The following is a 20,491-nucleotide window of genomic DNA, read 5'->3' on the forward strand; positions in this document are numbered from 1 at the left end:
GTAGACTAGGCTGGCCTCAAACTCAGAAATCTGCCTGCCTCTGTCTCCCAAGTGCTGGGATTAAAGGCATGAGTCACCACTGCCCGGCTCTTAGCTACTTTTAAAAATGTAACTGGAGAGAATCCAAAATGATATGTAGCAAATATAAAGATTATTAACTGTGCCTCTCACTTGAAAAGCTCATACCCACACAGTGCAAGCTGATGGCTTAATTTCTACTATTGTCCCTCAGAAAGCCAGGATCCCCATTTGGGCAAATTCTTCTTCTTGGGTACTTCTCCTTCCTCTAACTCTCCTACTTAAAGTCTATATTAAAGTATATTTTAAGAAAATCTCTAAGTCTGCTTTATACTGGCTAGTTCTAAAATTATTTTCTCATCCAAAACACAAATCTTGGGTTTGCCTGATCCAGGTCCCAAGAAAATAAGAGAACTATTGAGGCTACTGAGGGTGACAGTATAGAGCCCTGTCTCTATTTCATCACCACTAAAATCCCCAGACGCACAGTATCCTTATGCCTAATTATACTAATGGATCAGGGGTTTAGCTGTGGTGTTGCAGCACATTTTAGCTTTCAGGCCCCATAGTGAGTGTTCCTTTTTTCAGTGAAACTACTCCCTAAGTGTTATGGATTGGGATAAACTCCCCCTCCTATACTTTCTTAAAAGTGCCTTTAACTTTGAAGGGCATTATGTTATTCTTATGTCTACACTCTTAAGCATTAATCTTAGTAGCACAGAACATTAAGCTGTATGTTAGAAACTAAGTATTATCATTTTACTTCAGTGACTAGCTGACTTAACTACTTTGAGCAATGACACTAAGCCTTTAAGCATATGTTTCCTCATCTGTCAGACAGAGAATTTCTAGTTATTTAAAAATTGGGACGACTTTATTCCATTTCTACATAAAAGAAGAGAGGTCTATGCAGAGGCAGAGCGAAACGGGTACCTTGCTGTCATTTCATTTCTGTTGCTGATAAAACACCCTGACAAAAAGCAACTTGGAGAAGTTTGTTTGGATTAAAACTCTAATTTACACTCTATCCTTGAAGGGAACTTCATTCAAGAACTCAAAATAGCTCCTCCTATAACATCACAGCAAGAAGCAAAGAGAGAATAAATGCAACCTTGATGTCTGCTGGCACAGCTACTTTCATTCTTCTGTAGTCCAGAGGCCCCTGCCTAGGGAATGATGCTACTCACAGTAGGTCACGAAAATCCTCCACTGACATGCCAACAGGCCAACCTCATTTAGGTAATTCCTTATTGAAATTCTCTCTTCTGAGGTGATCATAGGTTGCATAGATTCAACCATAAGAACTAACCTCTACAGGTATCACAGATGTGACTTAACCTCAAATGTGCAAGATTCCCTAACACCAAGCACAGATTTGAAGGTTTTACATTTTTACATTGTTTACTGATTTATGAACTTTGATGGGAGGAATAAGTACTTCTCACAGTGTGCATAAGAATGTGAGAAGTAGGCCATTCACTCCTGTCACCATGTGGAGCCTATATATGGAATTCATACATCAAGCTTGGTATCAAGCAGGCAAGTGCCATTAATTACCCACTTAGCAATCTGTTCAAACTTTTCCCTTTTTGACTTTCAATGTTATCTTTCTCCACGATGTCAAACTACCATCACTCCTTATTGTAAAATGCTTTGTATAGGCCTTCTAGTATCACTGGCACCAGTGAACATGTGTGCTTTGCCTTATTCAGACCTTTTCAGAAATTGTTCATTTTTTTATTGTTAGTGGGACCACTCTATTTCAGTTCAGTTATTTCTATTTCAATAATGATCATTTATTGATGGTCTACTACTGTACCACAAAGATTGTGAGGATGAAGTATCTGGGAAGCTATTCCCTATCTAAGAACTTTTCTGTTAAATGTGAGTTATAGGACATAAAAAAGAGGGGCTACCAGACTGCATGCATCTGTTTTCATAGCCTTGGTGGTCTCAAGCTGGTTCTGAAGCACGGGTTAGAAATGCCACATATGAGAATGAGGTAGGGTATGGTAGGTAATAGGAAAACCTGGATGTGAGTTCCATGAACATACCAATAGGCAACAGTCCTGGCAGTAGATGTGTATTCTAAAATGTGGGGTTAGAAAGCCACTATGTACATAGGAGAGAGAAAGATGGGAATTAGACAGAGGGGAAGTAAAGAAGGAGAAATTTATCACCCATTCACTGACAGCTGTAGTTCTTTCTCAACTCAGTTGTAGTGGTTTCTTGAAATTGTTTAAATATAGAAGATGCTATCATTCCAAACCATTGTCCAACTACATACTCAGTGATGTATGGAGTGATAGAAAGGAACATACTTTCTTCAAAATGGTACAGTGTGACTGGTGCACTAATAACTGATTGCAACTTCTCCCTAATTTGTGAAAAAAAAGTCCCAGGTCAGAACCCACTGTTTCACATGTGAGGCTGCCACAAAGTTTGCTTGCTAGGTTTTGAAAACATACATCTATGATACACATTTATAGACAACAATTTTGTTTGCATTGTCAAAACTTTGGCTAAGTTAAGACCAAAGATACAAAGGATATATTAACTGTTTTGATTATTTTTTTATTATTTTATATGCATGGTTGTTTGGACTGCATGTATGTCTGTGCACTAAGTGTGTGCCTGATGCCCTTCAAGCCCAGAAGATTCTATCAGATTTCCTGGAGCTGGTGTTACAGATGGTTGTAAGCTGACACATGGGTGCTGGGAATTGAACTTGGTTCCTCTGGAAGAGCAGCCAGAGCTCTTAACAGCTGAGCCATCTCTCAGTCCTGATGTTGACTTCTTAGTTGCTCAAATTTGATTTGTTTTTTAAGTCACCCACAGAGGCCAAATTGCATGAAAAATTTTGAAAATTCCTGAGAAGTTGTTAAAGATGCAAAGGAAATATCTGATACAATGAATTCATAATAAAAAAAAAAAAGAATACTATGTAACTACGGGGTGTGTTGTTATTTATTGTATCAGTGAAGTTTCTTTTATACTCACCTTGTGGATTTCTAAGAAGAAAAATATAGAACATAATTATAGTAAATCCATATGAAAGAACTATACACATGTGCACGTCCATGTCCACACATGCATGCATACACACATGTACACACACTTTTGCACACACAACAGTTGTGAATATGGACTCTGATACATCATGTCATATTTTACAAATTCTTAGTAGGAGAAAGGTGACACACCAACCCACCTAGCCTTCGAGGACCCTCATCCCAGGGACCCCATACCTGACTGGGGTAGTCTGTGGCAGAAAGGAAAGGATATTCATGTCTCACTCGACTTTCCAGTTCATTTCAGAGAATCATCTGGCTTCCTTTTCACCTCTACCTCATCTTCCCCTTTCAGGGTTAATCTAAAAGCCCTCCCTGAACTGGCTTGCCTCATTTCACGCTGATAGCTTTGGAAAACCAATCCCACCCTGGAAAGCAGGGCACTTATTTGGAGAGAGAGAAATTATTTATTGATTTTGATTTTTGGAAATGTTTTAATGGTCCTTTCTAGACTTAGTAGAACTGCAAAACAAGATAAGTCATATGAGAAGAAAAGAATAGTGACATCACTTCTTAATAAACAAGCAGATTTGGCACGTTCTATAGGAAACAGTTCTTTCCTGTTGAACTCAGTGTTTTAGCATGAATTTTTCATTTTGTTTGTTCACTTCTAAATAGGCTACTAGGTAAAGTTGTGGTAAAATATAAATGACAGTACATTATTTTAAAGATATATATTAGTCATCTTATTACCTTCTTAAATATGAGGGATTTTAAGCATTTCTGCCATCTCCCATGTTTTTCTCCTCTTAATACATTGCCAGATACTTTGCTGATTTAGAAAAGACATCATGTATGACAGGAGCCAGGAGGCTGAGGCTGAGTCATAATTATGTAGGAAGCAGCCCATGAACAAAGCACAGTAGAATCAGAGATATAAGGCATAAGGAAACAGCCCTTGGGCAGACCAACTTCAAGCTGGCAATGTGTACCTGCTTTGAGCAAACAAGGCTGCCTACCCTTCTTGACATTGAATCTGGGTTGAGTGAGACCCGTTGGCCCTGTGCACCTGCTTGGAGTGGGACCTGGTGGCCGTGTGCATCTGCTTGGAGGTTGCTTACAAGGCAGCCTACCCTTCTTGACATTGAGTCTCGGTTGAGTTAGATCTGGTCAAGCAGCAGCAATTCTGCTTCAAGAACTAGAAGATGACACATGAGTTTACAAAGTGTTCCATGTGTTTAAAAGAACACATCTTTCATAAATAGAATTTATAAGACCAATTTCATTTTGTTCTCTAGTGTACTTGGCATATTTCTATTTGGACCAGGAATATTAAACTTCCCCAAATCAAGCTTTACATTCTTTTCTAGTAAAACTGTTTAATGATAATTCATAAAAACAGAACAAAACAAAAAAAAACTATCAGGTTCTATAAGCTGCCCCATGGAAGGTCATAAGCAAATATGAAGATATTAGTAATTACCCCAGAACACTAGAGATAAAGGAAATGGCTCTGGGTATCCATAGTGCACAGCACTTCTTACATACAGTAAATGGTCCAGCCTGCACAAATAACCACCTCAGCACTTGGTTGAATACTGCCCTCTCTGGAAAAATTTTTATATTTTTAACATTTACCTTTACTTGCCCTGAAGCTATTCTAATTGTCTCACTCCTGGGAATAAGATTTTCTTATTTTATATGAAGCCATGAATACATTTCCTTCCTCTCTCAGGAGTGATAATAAACTGTCAGGTGAGTGTTCATCTTTGCTATTTCACCTGCTGCTCCATCTTTGCAAGTTCCTCTTTCAGCTCACAGCAGATGTCTGACATCACATTTGGCATTTTGCAACACCTGTTTCTGCCATAGGCCATTGCCCTTCTCAACTTTCTTTAGGAAATAAGCTGTTCTGCTTAGTCAAATCTCATTACTCTTTCCATAATTGCCTTAGATTGAAGTTCATTATCAGAGAGGAATCTCAGCCTTGACTGGTAATGCTGCTGAAGTCGTGGCTAAGGTGTTTTTCAATATGCTTTAAGAAACGCATGCTGCTTAAAAGTAAAAGTGTGTGTGACTAATTACCTCACTCTTTATCCTCTTTGCTGCACAGATTAAACAAGATCCATTCCAGAGTTCAGTGGTGAGATCTTTTTGTTTGAAAGATTTTCTATTTTTTTATTTTTTATTATTAGATATTTTCTTTATTTACATTTCAAATGCTATCCCAAAAGATCCCTATACCCCCACCCCGCCCTGCTCCCCTATGTACCCACTCCCACTTCTTGGCCCTTGCATTCCCCTGTACTGGGGCATATAGTTTGCAAGACCAAGGGGCCTCTCTTCCCAATGATGGCCGANTAGGCCATCTTCTGCTACATATGCAGCTAGAGACACGAGCTCTGGGGGTACTGGTTAGTCCATATTATTGTTCCACCTATAGGGTTGCAGACCCCTTCAGCTCCTTGGATACTTTCTCTAGCTCATCCATTGGGGGCCCTGTGTTCCATCCAATAGTTGACTGTGAGCATCCACTTCTGTGTTTGCCAGGCACTGGCATAGCCTCACACGAGACAGCTATATCAGGGTTCTTTCAGCAAAATCTTCCTGGCATGTGCAATAGTGTCTGTTTGGTGGCTGATTATGGGATGAATCCCCGAGTGTGGTAGTCTCTGGATGGCCCATCCTTTCGTCTTAGTTCCAAACTTTGTCTCTGTAACTCCTTCCATAGGTATTTTGTTGTCTATTCTAAGGAGGAATGAAGTTTCCACACATTGTTCTTCCTTCTTGATTTTCTTGTGTTTTGCAAATTGTATCCTAGGTAGTCTAAGTTTCTGGGCTAATATCCACTTATCGGTGAGTGCATATCAAGTGACTTCTTTTGTGATTGGGTTACCTCACTCAGGATGATATCATCCAGATACATCCATTTGCCCAAGAATTTCATAAATTCATTGTTTTTAATATCTGAGTAGTACTCCATTGTGTAAATGTACCACATTTTCTTTATTAAGAAGATAGTGCATGCAAGTTAATTAGTCTAAAGCTAGAAGTCCTCACAGCACTTAGCAACATTGCTTCCTTAAGCATAACCATAGCTTATTATTTGACTCAGACATATTTATTAGATAAGATAAATTAATATTGTTTTATATGTCTACATGTGCGTACATGTGTGCATGTTTATTCACATGTATGGGGGCATACATGAGTGTGTTGTGTGTGTATGTCTGTGTGTGTGTCTGTGTGAGCATGTGTGTATGTGTGTCTCTGTGTGTCTGTGTGTGCATGTGTATTTGTATGCATGTGTATGCATGTCCTTGTCTATGTGTGTCCATGTATTTGTGTGCACATGTGTGTCTGTGTGTGCCTGTGTCTATGTGCATGTGTCTCTGTATGTGTGCATATGTGTGCGTATCTCTGTGTATGTATGTTTACCTGTGGGGGAATTTGTGTCTGTCTGTCTGTCTGTCTGTCTGTCTGTCTCTCTCTCTCTCTGTGTGTGTGTGTGTGTGTGTGTGTGAATGTGTGCATATGTATAGGTTGACACTGGGACTCTTCCTTGATCGTTCATTGGACAGGGTTTATATCTTGAACTAGGAGTTTTTGAGTACAGTTAGTCAGTTAAGCCAGCTTGTTCTGGGACTCCCCTGTCTGTGTCTTCTATATACTAGAATTAAAAGTATACTACTTTTAATAGTATATATCGTCTATATACTAGAATTAAAAGTATACTACTGTACCTGTCCGTCATGATTGTGGGTTCTGGAGATCAGAACTCTAGTCTTTATGTTTCTATAATAAGAGCTTTACCTACTGAGCCATCTCCCTGTGTCTTAGTCAGGGTTCCTATTCCTGCACAAACATCATGACCAAGAAGCAAGTTGGGGAGGAAAGGGTGTGTTTCGCTTACATTTTCCACATTGCTGTTTATCACCAAAGGAAGTCAGGACTGGAACTCAAGCAGGTCAGAAAGCAGGAGCTGATGCAGAAGCCATGGACGGATGTTCTTTACTGACTTGCTTCCCCCTTGGACCAGGTTCAGAGGTTCAGTCCATTGTCATCAAGGCAGGAGCATGGCAGTATCCAGGAAGCCATGGTGCAGGAAGAGCTGAGAGTTCTACATCTTCATCCAAAGGCTGCTACTGGAAGACTGACTTCCAGGCAACTGGGGTGAGANTCTTAAGCCCACACCCACAGTGACACACCTATTCCAACCAGGCCACACCTCCAGATGGTGCCACTCCCTGGTCCAAGAATATACAAACCATTACACCATCCCTAGGCTGGTAGTCTTGGATTCTATAAGAGAGCAAGCTGAGCAAGCCAGGGGAAGCAAGTCAGTAAAGAACATCCGTCCATGGCTTCTGCATCAGCTCCTGCTTTCTGACCTGTTTGAGTTCCAGTCCTGAATCCTTTGGTGATGAACAGCAGTATGGAAATGTAAGCCAAATAAACCCTTTCCTCCCCAACTTGCTTCTTGGTCATGATGTTTGTGCAGGAATAGAAACCCTGACTAAGACACCAGCCTCTGGTAAATACTACACTCCTTTCTACTTTCATAACTTTTCTAGATTCCGTATGTGAATGATACCATGAGCGCTATATGTGTATAGCTTATTTCAGTTAACACCACGCCCTGCATGTTCATTCATATCACTGCCAACGAAAGATAATTTTCCAGCATATCTTCTGCCAGACATTATAAAGTTCCCTATGATGACCTCTGACTTCAGGGTAATGGGGTGAAATGGGGTTGGTGTTTGCATTTCAGGAGGTCTTTCAGTGCACACTTAGTGGCAACAAGTTCTCAGCAAGGGGTATAACCTGGAGATGGCCATGGAGACTCAATGAACTGACTTAAGGGCTTGAGTTCAGAAGACATTCATGTTGTTGCTTCTCACTTGCTACTGAATTTCATATACAAGCTTAAATACCATTCAAATTCATCTGTGTGTACTTTTGTTACTGTTTTGTGTTCTAGAAGAATACCTAATTCACAACGGTCACACCAGGACTCATTTTATGCATTTATTAATATATTTGTGTATACATATATGCATATATGCATATAAATAATGCAAATAGGTCATGATTTTGAAGAGAGCCAGGAGGGGTACTTGAGAGGGTTCAGAGGGGGAAATGAGGGTTAAGTGAAGTGATTATAGTATATTCCCAAAAGTAAAAGAAATAATTTATAAAACAGTGCTCAAACTGAATCCATCCCCATGTGTGAAAGTTCTTACGCAACCACTTTCTCTGTCCCTTACTTCTGGATTATTCTATTATCTCTCCCTCAAACAATATTTTTTGGGTATTTTTCTTATCCACCTATAGAACAATCTAGATGTATCCAATAACCTCCATGCTCTGAAAAATAAAATAAATAAATAAATAAAGCTAACTACAGGATTTTTCTTGCCAACTCTTCTATTTCTGACTTTCTTCAATTTTCCTGCCCTGCGTGTTGAATAATACACTGCTTTTCTTTGCTTTGAACACAAATTTTCTACTTGTAACCATTTCCTCTGCCTTATATAGTGATTTATTTTGTTTATTTTCTCTTTCTTGTCAATTTGGGATAATGTTATTATTTGTCCAAGTAAAATATTCTATCAATCTCACCTTATATAAATGGTTAATAAGTATTAATTCTGTGCTAGAATCCCAGTATTAGGGGTAAGGAGATGACTATACTACATAATTAATTCCTTAAGCCTTTATTATATGTGGCCTTATGGACCTTACAAAATAATGAGAAAATAAGACAAGAAAGAAGTAAGAAGGAGGAGAGAAAGACAAACTTGTGGAAAAAGTGATAAGGAGAAGGAAGAGGGGGAGGAAGAGAAAGAAGAGGAGGAACAGTAGGAAGAGAAGGAGGAGGTGGAGGAGAAGGATGAGGAAGAAGAAGAGGAAGAGGAGCAATAGGAAGAGGAGGAGGAGAAAGAAGAGGAAGAGAAGGAGGAAAGAAACAGTAGGGAGAGGAAGAGGAGGGAAAAGTAGGAGGGGAAGGAGGAGGCAGGGGAGGAGGGACTCCTGGGTGCTCCTGGAAAGATGTCCTGCAGTGAAATCAACTCCATCCACTCAAACAACTAACTGTTGAACACAAGCTTTATGCAACAGAATAATAACGGATAAAAGTGACTAAAACATATTACATGCATGAATGAAACCTTTAAAGAATAATAAATAAATATACAAATACTGTAATCTTTGTTAGTAAAGTAATGAATAGTAAACCAGCAAAAATTAAAAATTTGATACTCCCTGATTCATTGTTTAGAAATAAATAAAAAGCTCCTGTTTGGAAAAAAACTGCAAATAACAACACGTAAAAAAAAAAAAAATCATTTCCAAATGGCAAAACACACATGTAGAAGGAATAGAAGAAATATCAGGAGAGTAGCAGGCAACATAGAGACATAAACAGAGCTGGGCTTCTAGACCTACATGATGAAGAAGCCAGCGCTCTCAGTCTGAAAGACTATGAGCTGAATGACCTCATGTGCAAAGTCACACTGTTCATAGAAGTTCATTGTTAGGAAATGGATCCATTATTAGTCAATGGACCCATTGAACACAATGTAGACCATAGGAAAAAGATCCACCAGCAGACTGAAAATTTGCATATGAAAATGTGGCATCAAGCTCAGCCTTTCTAAAAGAAAACCTGTCAAGCTGTTATTAAAAGTAGTTCCACCAGTTTCTGTCCTAGTAACAGTGTCCCAGTTGACAAATATAAGGGGGATTAATACATTTCATATCTACTGGTTGGTTCTCATATAAGTGTGTGTGTGTGTGTGTGTGTGTGTGTGTGTGTATACATATATACATAGACATAGACATTACAAAGTTTGTAACAATGGAATTCAAGCTGCTGATTAGGGTATCTGGTCAACTGTGACAGACTCACTTGTTACCAGGTTCCCTCTTAATTCCTCTCCATGAGCTTAGATCCTTCTTACCAATGTGACCTCACAGTTAATGGCTCATAATAGTGGCTGGTGGGATTGTATTTACTTCCTTTTATTGCTAGTCTAGGAACAAAACAAAGTGCACATCTAGTTTTAAACAGCTTCAGGAACACATCAACAGTTAATAAGAGAAAACCTGGCTAAATAAAAATGGATTATTTTGAGTTCAAAATCTAATTGTTAATATGAAGGGAACTTTGAAAGGTCATTCACTATGTATCTTGACTTCACCAAACCTAATTCAGAAGCATTAGACGTGTAAATATAGAAAAGTTAGTTCATCAGAAAGACAGGACCTCTTGTGTTCATTTGCTTAATTAGACTCCTAAGCTGCAGAAATGGAAAAAAAAAAAACCTGATGGAACTAAAAGAGTAAAAGTAATTTTCTGTCATGTTAAGAAAATGTAGTGATGCTATTTTTGTATTATAGAATGAGCAGGTAAAATGTCACCAAATACCTTGACCAAAATTACATGCAAAAATTGAGAACTTTGTGATTTTCATGCAATGGCAACTATTTAGACCAAATGTCATCCCCCAAAATGATATTTGCAAGGATTATTATCTAATCATAATTGAATAAAATTATATAGCAACATAAAAGGTCTTTTAAAATTTTCTCATATCTCCCCCGACATTTTTCTACATAACCTGCAGGTCAAGAAAGATGGCACAAGTAAAAACAAAAGACTGGTGGCCTATACAGGGAACTCCGAAAAGAGCAGCTGAATTAAGAAGAAAGAGTTACAGGTAAGTTCCGAGGTAGAGAGTAGTCATCTAGCGCTAGGAGGAAGTTCCCGGTATAGGGACAAGTTATGCTCCGGATATAGGAACAAGTTATGCTCCCAGTACAGGGATGAAGTTAAAGGGGAAGAGAACAGGAGGAGATAGCTTCAAAAATTAAAGTAAGAGTGGTGTTGGTGCAGCTGTTAGCAATTTTTAATTTAATTAAATCTTGCGCTGGATGTGGTGGCACATGCCTTTAATCCCAGCACTTGGGAGGCAGAGGCAGGCAGATTTCTGAGTTCGAGGCCAGCCTGGTCTACAGAGTGAGTTCCAGGACAGCCAGGGCTATACAGAGAAACCCTGTCTTGAAAAACCATAAAACCGAAAAAAATATATATAATAATATATCTTGCCTGGCAGACAAAAGTGGAAAGTAGGCTGCTGAATTAGAAAAGTTTTCCTGTGGCCAGGCTGGGCATTTTAAAAGAGATTGTCCCAATTGCCAGCGGCCAGCCACTACAGCTCCTGTGAGACGTCCAAAATTATGTCCACGGTGTTGTAAAGGCTCATGCAACAGAAGCAGAAAAAGGCAAACGAGAAGCCAACAAAAAACAAAAGAGGCTAAAGAACAAGAGAGTGAGGCGGGAAGTTCAGATGAATCATCTGACAGTGGAGATGTGCTAGTGTTTATCCAAGATTTACTCTCAGCTGAAAACTGGAATCTTATTAGTAAATCAGAAAGTGGATTTGCTCCAGGGCAGATAGATATTCTGGAGCAATTAGTCTTTGTGTCATGTGTAACCCATATGTGAGGAATTTGTGTAACCTCTGTGCAGTTTCAGAAATTTTCTTGTGCAGCTAATTTGTCCCGCAAAATTTGATGAAAGAATTATGGTCATCCATTGTTGCAGTGAATAATACCCGTGAGGAGATTGCCACCGCTCAACAGTGGTTGAAGATGATCCAGGGGACCTTCAGCTTCCTCAAGGATTGGGGAGGGATGGCCTTCTGGGGATTTTTGCTGTGTGCTATATGTGTTGGTATGCTGTGGTGGATTATACGCATGTGCAGACGGGTGGTGGCCAATAAACAGTTGTTTATTGTGGCGGCTATAGAGTCAGATAATTCGCCCCATGTTTGGCTCCTAATAGTGGCTGAGGGCCATAAGCTGTGAAGTCACTAATGACGGGAATATTGAGGTGCTGTGAGCCAGATGCACACCCCTTTTTTGGCTGCAAGGTGATTCAATGATGGAATTATTGCGGGACACCCACCGCATAGCCTAAGATAGAGCCCTTGCCCACCTAGGACCTAAAAAAGGCCTAGTTACTGGGTGCTGGACACGGATGTAAACCTTATGGCCTAAAACAGGTGCTTCCCTGACCCTCTTTTTACAGCAACCCCTCAACATTTTGATTAAACAGAAAGGGGGAGATGTGGGAAGCGGGTGTGGCCATGGCTGCGGCCATGTGAGCCAAGATGGCGCCCTGGCTCAATGCCAAGCCCCGTGATTCCCTGCTTGTTTACCAAAAACCTGATTATGTGTACCTGAATGATCATGCTTTGCGCACCTGAGTGATTACACGCTGCTCGCCTGACGCATAGGGACATACAGCATGATATTGAGTCACTGGCCTATCAACGTGCACCTGTCTGCGTGCATGGCTCCTGTACAGAGCATGCTGAATGCTGATTGGATGATGAAGAGTGATGAGAGATGAGTGCAGAGGGTGGAGGGGGATAAATTGGGCGATTCCCCCATAATAAATGGAATAAGAATAGAGCTGAGGCAGAGCTGTAGAGAGAATAAAGGAAGCTGCAGCGGGAAGCTGTGGAAGCTGCTCAAACCCTTCCTTGGCGTATGTGTTGTCTTTGCTTCACCTCTGTGGGACAGAGTGTGGGGTGCCCGCCACAAAAGAATTTGGATTAAATAATAATTAAATACAAAACATCAAAGTTTGAAGATGTACTTAGTGGGTTACTTAGAAGGAAATGTCTATCTTCAGGACTTTGTATTTAAAAGAAGAAAATATTAAAGACAGTGACATGTTTCATCTGAAGAAACAAGATGAAGAGTAGGCTAGAAAGCAAGAAAAAGTAAGGATAAGAGAAGGACTGGATCAGGAAAGCAAAGAAACCACAGAGAGCATTAAAACAGACACAGAGCTCTCCTGTGTGTGTGTGTGTGTGTGTGTGTGTGTGTGAGAGAGAGAGAGAGAGAGAGAGAGAGAGAGAGAGAGAGAGAGAGAGAAGATACATAAAAGTTCCAAATGGAGCTTAAAAGGAAATAAAAATATAAACCACTAAGATCAGGATTGAAACATGGCTGATTCCAACAGATCCAACAACTATCTGAAGGATAACCAGAAAATATTTTATAAACATTAGGCCAGTGTTGACAAGTTACAAAAATAAATAGGTTCTGTTGAAAACAAAATTTGGCACACCTTACAGAAAAAGATTAAATATTAAAATGTTAGTTCTATTTCATTAATAATGTAAAAGTCTCCTCACCCCTTCTAATACTACCACAACAAACCAAAGCAGACTTGGAGGGTTTCATTTATGGATTTTAAAAAGATGAAAGCAAGGAGTCTATCAGTCTCACATTCATTTTACTGTGTGGGACACACTAGTCTAACTCTGTGGATGATAAATGAATAGAGAGTGGGAAGCTGGAAGTGTGTTGTGTCTAGAGGGGCAGCTGAGGGTGAGAGCCCTGGTAAATGTATATGAATTTTCCCATAAAAACTATAGGATCAGGTATGGGGGAAGGGGGACAGGAGAAACGTCCAGAGGGCCAGCAGAATGAATGGAAATATGCAGCATCAGAAGGTGGGAGGTGGGAGACCCTCTAGAAGGTACCAGAGACCAGGGAGGTAAGAGACTCTCAGGACTCAATGGGAGTGACCTTAGATAAAATGGCCAATAGTAGGGAGAGGGATCTCTTAGAATCCACCTCCAATAGATAGACAGGGCCTCAAGTGGAGGGACTGGGTTACTAACCCACAGTCAAAAACTCTGACCCAGAATTCTTCTTGTCTAGAAGAACTGTAGGGACAGAAATGGGGAAGAGACTAAGGGAAAGGCAGTTCAGTGACCAGCCCAATTAGGGAGACATCAAGGCCTGACCATATCACCTATGCAATGGTGTGCTTACAGACAGGAGCCTAGCTTGGCTGTCCTCTGAGAGGGCCAACCAGTAGCTGACTAAAACAGATACTTACACTCAACCATTGGACTGAAGTCGAGGACCCCTGTGGTTGAACTAGGGAAAGGCTTGAAGCTGAGGAGGAGGGTGACCCCATAGGAAGACCAGTTTCAATTAACCTGGACCCCTGGGAGCTCCCAGAGACTGAGCCAGGACACATACACTAGCTGGTCAGAGGTCACTGACACATGTATAGCAGAGGACTGCCTGGTCTGGCCTCATTGGGAAAAGATCTACCTAATCCTTGAGAGACTTAAGGCCCCAGGAAGGAGAGGGCCCTGGGGGTAGGGGAGCATACTCAGAGACAGGGGGAGGAGAAATGGGATGAGGAACTATGGGAGGGGGAACCAGGAAGGAGAGAATGGCTGGATTGTAAAGAAATAAAATAATAATGATAATAGAAAATTTCAAAAAAAAAACCAAAAAGTATTTAAAAAGTAAAGTAGGAAGAAATATTTCTCATTTATATTTGAAGACAATTTTTTGGACTAATAATATTTCTCATGAGCAAAAATGTAATAATAAATTTCATGTATATTATATATAGTACATATACTATATATAATATATACATGTATGTTTCCATATATATATATATATATATATATATATATATATTACATATAAACTTTTATATATCAACAAAAACCTCAATATGTAGTTAAATAAAAGAGAAATAGAGTCGGGCATTGGTGGCACCAGCACTTGGGAGGCAAAGGCAAGTGGATTTCGGAGTTCGAGGCCAGCCTGGTCTACAAAGTGAGTTCCAGGACAGCCAGGGCTATACAGAGAAACCCTGACTCGAAAAACCAAAAAAAAAAAGGAATAGAATTGTGATATTAGAGAAAATAATATATTCAGAAAACCAAATTTTAATTATAAAAGTTGCCCTTTGTGTCTATTTCTGGGGAATAAAATGAAGAGAAAATATGGGCTTAATTTTTAGTATTTTTTAAAAATCAATTCTAAAGTAATCAGTTTCATAATGGCTCTTGTGTATATGCATGTCATTATACCCTGCTTCAACAAGAAACAACTAAACTGGTGTGTAATTCTTACGAAGTTCCATTAAGTGGTAAAAACTAACTCCTTTTGTTACTGTTCATAATCAAAGAGCACACACACTCCTATAAGCCCAAGACAAACGTATGCAAATGTGATATGATTGTATATAACTACTAAATGAGGGTAAAATGGGCCAGCCAGGTGGCTCAGAGGGTAAACCCACCTGACGGCCATCCCTTGAACCCATGATGGAAGGAGCGATCTGACCAGAACTGATTCTCCAAGCTGTCCTCTAACATCCACAGGCATGCTGTGGCACATGTATGCCCCACCTACCCACACAGATAAATAAAGAATAATAAAGGTAAAAACAAGCATATTTGCTAAGAGGTTTCTGATGTTTCATATATAACCAGTAAAAATACACTGAAATTTTTGGGTAATTATTCTGTCATTTTAATTTTTGAAAGCCTTNTGTATACTTGCAGAGGGCTATCTATATACAAGTCATAGAGGGATAACCTGAGACATTTACATAAGCTAAAAGTATTGAGTTTGAACCAATTTTATTATTATTTATATAATGTAATCCTGTGTGTGTGTGTGTGTGTGTGTGTTTGTAAATAATCTCATGTATTCACTTAGCTGTGGTTTAAGGAAAAAATAACCTTCAAACAAACAAACAAACAAACAAACCAGGAGCTATAAAAGCTCCAATGTTTTTTAAAAGTCTAACTATTTGCTGATGGATTTTTTTTTAAAGATTTATTTATTTATACGAGTACACTGTAGCTGTCCCCAGACACACCAGAAGAGGGCATTGGATCCCATTACAGATGGTTGTGAGCCACCATGTGGTTGCTGGGAATTGAACTCAGGACCACTGGAAGAGCAGTCAGAGATCTTAACTGCTGAACCATATCTCCAGCCCCCCCCCCTTTTTTTTGAGACAGGGTTTCTCTGTATAGCCCTGGCTGTCCTAGAACTCACTTTATAGACCAGGCTGGCCTCGAACTCAGAAATCCACCTGCCTCTGCCTCCCGAGTGCTGGGATTAAAGGCGTGTGCCACCACGCCTGGCTTGCTGATGGATTTTAACACAAGCATAACTGAGTCTCTTTTACAATTCAACAAGACAGTATTAGTTTATATTTTATTATCCCAATGGAGATTTTTGATTAATGCAATTTGTGAGTCTTTTATTTGTTAACAGATCCATCCCTGCTGGAAGACATGAATAGAAAGAGTAAAAGGCAGCTAGCTCAGTGTCCTTTACTCTACAACTTGTAGTCGCAACTATTGAGCATCTGTGGGTTGAACGTGGAATCCCAAGCTTAGATAACCAGTCAACACCTAGTGTATACCACTTGTAGCATGTGCCCAGGGGCTAGCCAGCAGCTCTGCTCTTTCCTCCTATCACTCTGTATCGGTGCTGGTCTTCTTGATGGGTGTTCTGCAGGAAAGCAGGCTCTACCACCACCATACACCAGCTACTTCACTCTCACATGCTACTTGTTAATCTCCAGTCTTGAGACACACAGGTGCAGCAGATAGCCACCCTTTACCTGAAAATGTTGCTAAAGTCAGCCAGGATTTTTAGGAAAGGATGACCAGTGGTATTAACTATAAGAACGAGTTTTATTTTCTCTAACAAGCTAATACCATGGATATCTTCCAAAGTTTTGTTAGCTTTTGAAGTGGGCCACAGTCCCCATTTGGCCACACTCTGAAAGGTTTGTCTTTGTTTAATATTCATTGCAACCAGGATATACTTTTTGATATGGCTTGCTATGAACATTTGGCTCAAAGCTGGACAAAATAATGCTAAACTGGCAAAGAATAAAGAACACAAAATACCCAAAACTTATTTTTAAAGCATGTGACAATTTCACACACACACACACACACACACACACACACACACACACACACACACAGACATGTCCTTCTTAATCACCTAGACAAAGTGTAGCTAAGAAACAAAAACAAAACTTACCCTGGCTTTGTGTCATTGACTACACAGTGGTAGGTAAATGTTCCAAACATTTGAACTCCTAAAATTCCATACAGAAGAAGGAAGAAAAGGAGGAAAATTGAAACACTCCATATTTGTTCTCCTGACCGCCTAAGGAAAAGAGAAAAGTTAGATAAAATAAATTGAATCCCCCCTAACCCCCAGCTTTCATAAACACTCTCCCTTAATGTATGCACCAAGCTGTGCTTACTTTAAAATGTTTGTAATTCTTGTCCTTGGCAGTTCAAATCGGAAATAAATCCTGAAAGCCCGGATCATAATGAGTGGCCGTGGGATCCGCAGCATGCCCCAAGGTGACATCTGATCAACTATGTCAGCTATTTCAAACACCTACATGAGAAGAGATGTACAAGCTTAGATTTTCTCTTAGCACTACTTACTGCAGGGAATGTGTAGGTAACACAAGAATGTGCACCCTGTTGAATTTAGCCTTACATCGTATTCCATCAACAAGTATATCTCTACATTATAACTACTTTAAGAGAAATATAAACTAATGAAAATGCCCTTAATCTCCATTTTCCAATTCTTCAAGTCATAGTTTTATCATGAAATAAAGTGCTGACTTTTGAGTCCTCACTAGGAGTGTCTTTGAATATCTAGAAAATAATAGGAAATGTTGTAAAATATTATTGAAATATGGAAAATGACCACTTCCTAGCAGAAGCAAACTAATAACAAAAATTTGCTCACCTACATACAGTAGTTTATTATACACAAAGAGCATATAAGCGCATGAGGTGAAATCAGGCCACAGCGATTTGTACTTCATAAGAATGAGGAATGGGGGCTGGTGAGATGGCTCAGCCAGTAAGAGTACCCTACTGCTCTTCCAAAGCTGCAGAGTTCAAATCCCAGCAACCATCCTTAAGGAGATCTGACTCCCTCTTCTGGAGTGTCTGAAGACAGCTACAGTGTACTTACATATAATAAATAAATAAATCTTTTTAAAAAAATGAGGAATGACAGTTAATCAACACCTACTAGGAACAGTTGGAAAGATGAAATGCACATCTTTTATTCTGAATTTTTATTATTAATTAATTGTGTATATGTGTGTGCACATGTAGAATAGTGCACAAATAAGTGGTCAGAGACATAGCCTGAGTCAGTTTTTTCCTCCCACTATGGACATCCCAGGAATCTAACTCAGGATATCAGGCTGAGTGCCAAGTGCCTTTAGGTGATGAACAATCTCACTGACAATCCTTATTTTGAATTTTTTAAACAAAGAATAGGGATGTGACTTACACCAAAGTTTAACAATAATGCACTGATCATTTATTTTTTATTAGAAACACAAATCACATGGTTTCTTAGTAAAAACAAACTAATAAATAAATAAAATTAGATAGATGCATAATGACTTTTCTTAAGTATAAAATCATGGCTGCAAAAATATAGGAGACTGAATTAGAGTATTGTCCATTAAATCCCCTGTTAAAGCTTTTTCATACATGCTTTTGATTTACTCTCATAAAGCATTTATATTTGTAATGTATTTGGTATTGACTAATATCTATATAAATATTAATAGCTTAATCTGTTTTAATGAGTATATAATCATATAGTAACCTGAACTTACAACTTTTAAATTCCATTTTTGACTTAGAAATTAGATATATCACTCCAAATCTTTTATTCTATTTCAGTGAAAGCATGCTTATAGTTGTTTTAAAAAGAATTGCCTTTAATATTAATATTAATTTCTGAGAACTCACAAGTGTAATCAACATTAAAATCTGAGAATTTAAATATTGCAATTAGAGTTTTCTATCCATAGACATGTAAACTAAACAATGTAAGAAATTATACAACCACCTTTGAAATGTATTCCTTAATGTATCTAGTTAAACTTTGAATGCAGATAATACTAACTTTAAAAAAAAAAATCTCTTTGTTATTTGAACATATTTAATTACCTGTAACACAAGAGATACCCAAAGGCAAAAGACCATGAATCCATCAAAAACACACCAGCGATCCTTCACATAGGAGCTATCACCCTGGAAATAAATTCCACATGGATTGTCAGGCAAAATTTATTAATGCATATACATATTATATACATATATATTTATGTATGTATATATGATGGAAATAAAGCCATCAACAGTTGTTTTTTATCATAATGGAACAAACTTTCAAAAGGATATTTTTAGAATTTAAAATGTTATATTTTTAGGCAAATTGTTAATGAATCATGAGAACTTGAAAAACTCTTGAGTTCAGGATGTTAAAACGAAGCATCTATTCTTTTATCTTCACAAATCCAACAGTTGGTAACAGAGGCTAATAATCCCTTTGGGACCCAAGACAATGCCTATCTCCAAAGCCCCAGAGCACACTAGAGCAACAGGAAGCCTTTAAAACTGCTTTACCAATCACTGTTAGTAGGGAAAGTAACTGGCAAAATTTACCAGGCAGTAACAGTGAAAGAGGAAATTTCCTTAATTTGCAAGGAAAAGATACGTTGACTTTAATAGGAAAGACACTGTCAAAGAAACTGAAGACGTACTGCTTTCATTATTAATAGGGCCTGTATCCTAAGGTTAGAATGTATATTTCAATAAAATGATATCTGAAAAGAGAATTTCCCTCTGGAATAACAAAATGTCAATAAAAGTGGAGGGCAGAGAGGACTTGGGCTCTGGGCAGAAACTGTCATGCTTGTGAAGGAGGATATGAGTTATTCAATACTTGTCTGTCTGTCAGTTCGTGTAAAGGTAAACAGTTGAAGGCTGCAGATCAATTATCCAGTGTAAGAAACTATCTGAAAGTGTCTTGCAAATATTTAACAAGGAGAGGTAGATGGATATATTTTGCAGTCACGAATGATATGCACTGCTAGCTTCATGAGCATGTGATTTATTGCCCTATCTTCCCAGAGCCCATCTGTTGGGATGTCTTAGGATTATTATTTATTACTCCAACAGTGTTTAGTAGATGAATGCTACTTTTATCTAGATCCACTGCCAGATAAGAGACAGCCGAGACTCATTTGAAGAATTCAGACTGCAATACTTGTGATGACCTTCAGCATATCAGATACACATTATTAGATTGGTTGACCTTTCTTTTAGGGATCTGGTCAGTAAGAATATTTCTTACAGGAGAGATTGAGGGAGGCATCTAAAGAACTTCTCAGGCACAAATTAGATACTATTGTTCATGGATGAAATTACCTCGCTCTTTTCTGACCAAAGAACAATAGGAACTCTCAGCACATACAAGGCCCTAGAATAGACCACCTGATTCTTCACAAATTTTTGCCAGCTGCTGCCTAAGCACAACCTATCTGTCACTTCCTACTCCTCAGGCCTCTCCAAAGTACCACCTGCTGTGTGTGTGTGTGTGTGTGTGTGTGTGTGTGTGTTTGTAAACACATAAATAGATCCTAATCTATATAATGTTACATGTATGGATCAGGGATGACCATTTAAAAGAGAGCAAGGACGGCTATATGGGATGATTTAGAGGGATGAATGGGAAGGGAAAATGTATTATAGTAT

The 20,491-nt window shown here is 38.9% G+C and overlaps 1 protein-coding gene across 3 annotated transcripts in view; it reads right to left on the minus strand.

The window, feature by feature from the left end:
• Positions 1–20,491, minus strand: part of Nalcn (sodium leak channel, non-selective) — a 302,398-nt gene that overhangs the window by 255,134 nt on the left and 26,773 nt on the right. For all 3 annotated transcript variants that reach the window (XM_029541616.1, XM_029541615.1, XM_021204107.2), the window contains exons 4-6: positions 18,902–18,985; positions 17,170–17,309; positions 16,941–17,069 (exon numbers count right to left, since the gene is read on the minus strand). In XM_029541616.1, the coding sequence (XP_029397476.1) occupies positions 16,941–17,069; positions 17,170–17,309; positions 18,902–18,985 (353 nt within the window). The remainder of the gene's footprint in view (positions 1–16,940; positions 17,070–17,169; positions 17,310–18,901; positions 18,986–20,491) is intronic.

Source organism: Mus pahari, chromosome 8 (genome assembly GCF_900095145.1).
Source record: "Mus pahari chromosome 8, PAHARI_EIJ_v1.1, whole genome shotgun sequence".
NCBI classification, from domain to species: domain Eukaryota; kingdom Metazoa; phylum Chordata; class Mammalia; order Rodentia; family Muridae; genus Mus; species Mus pahari.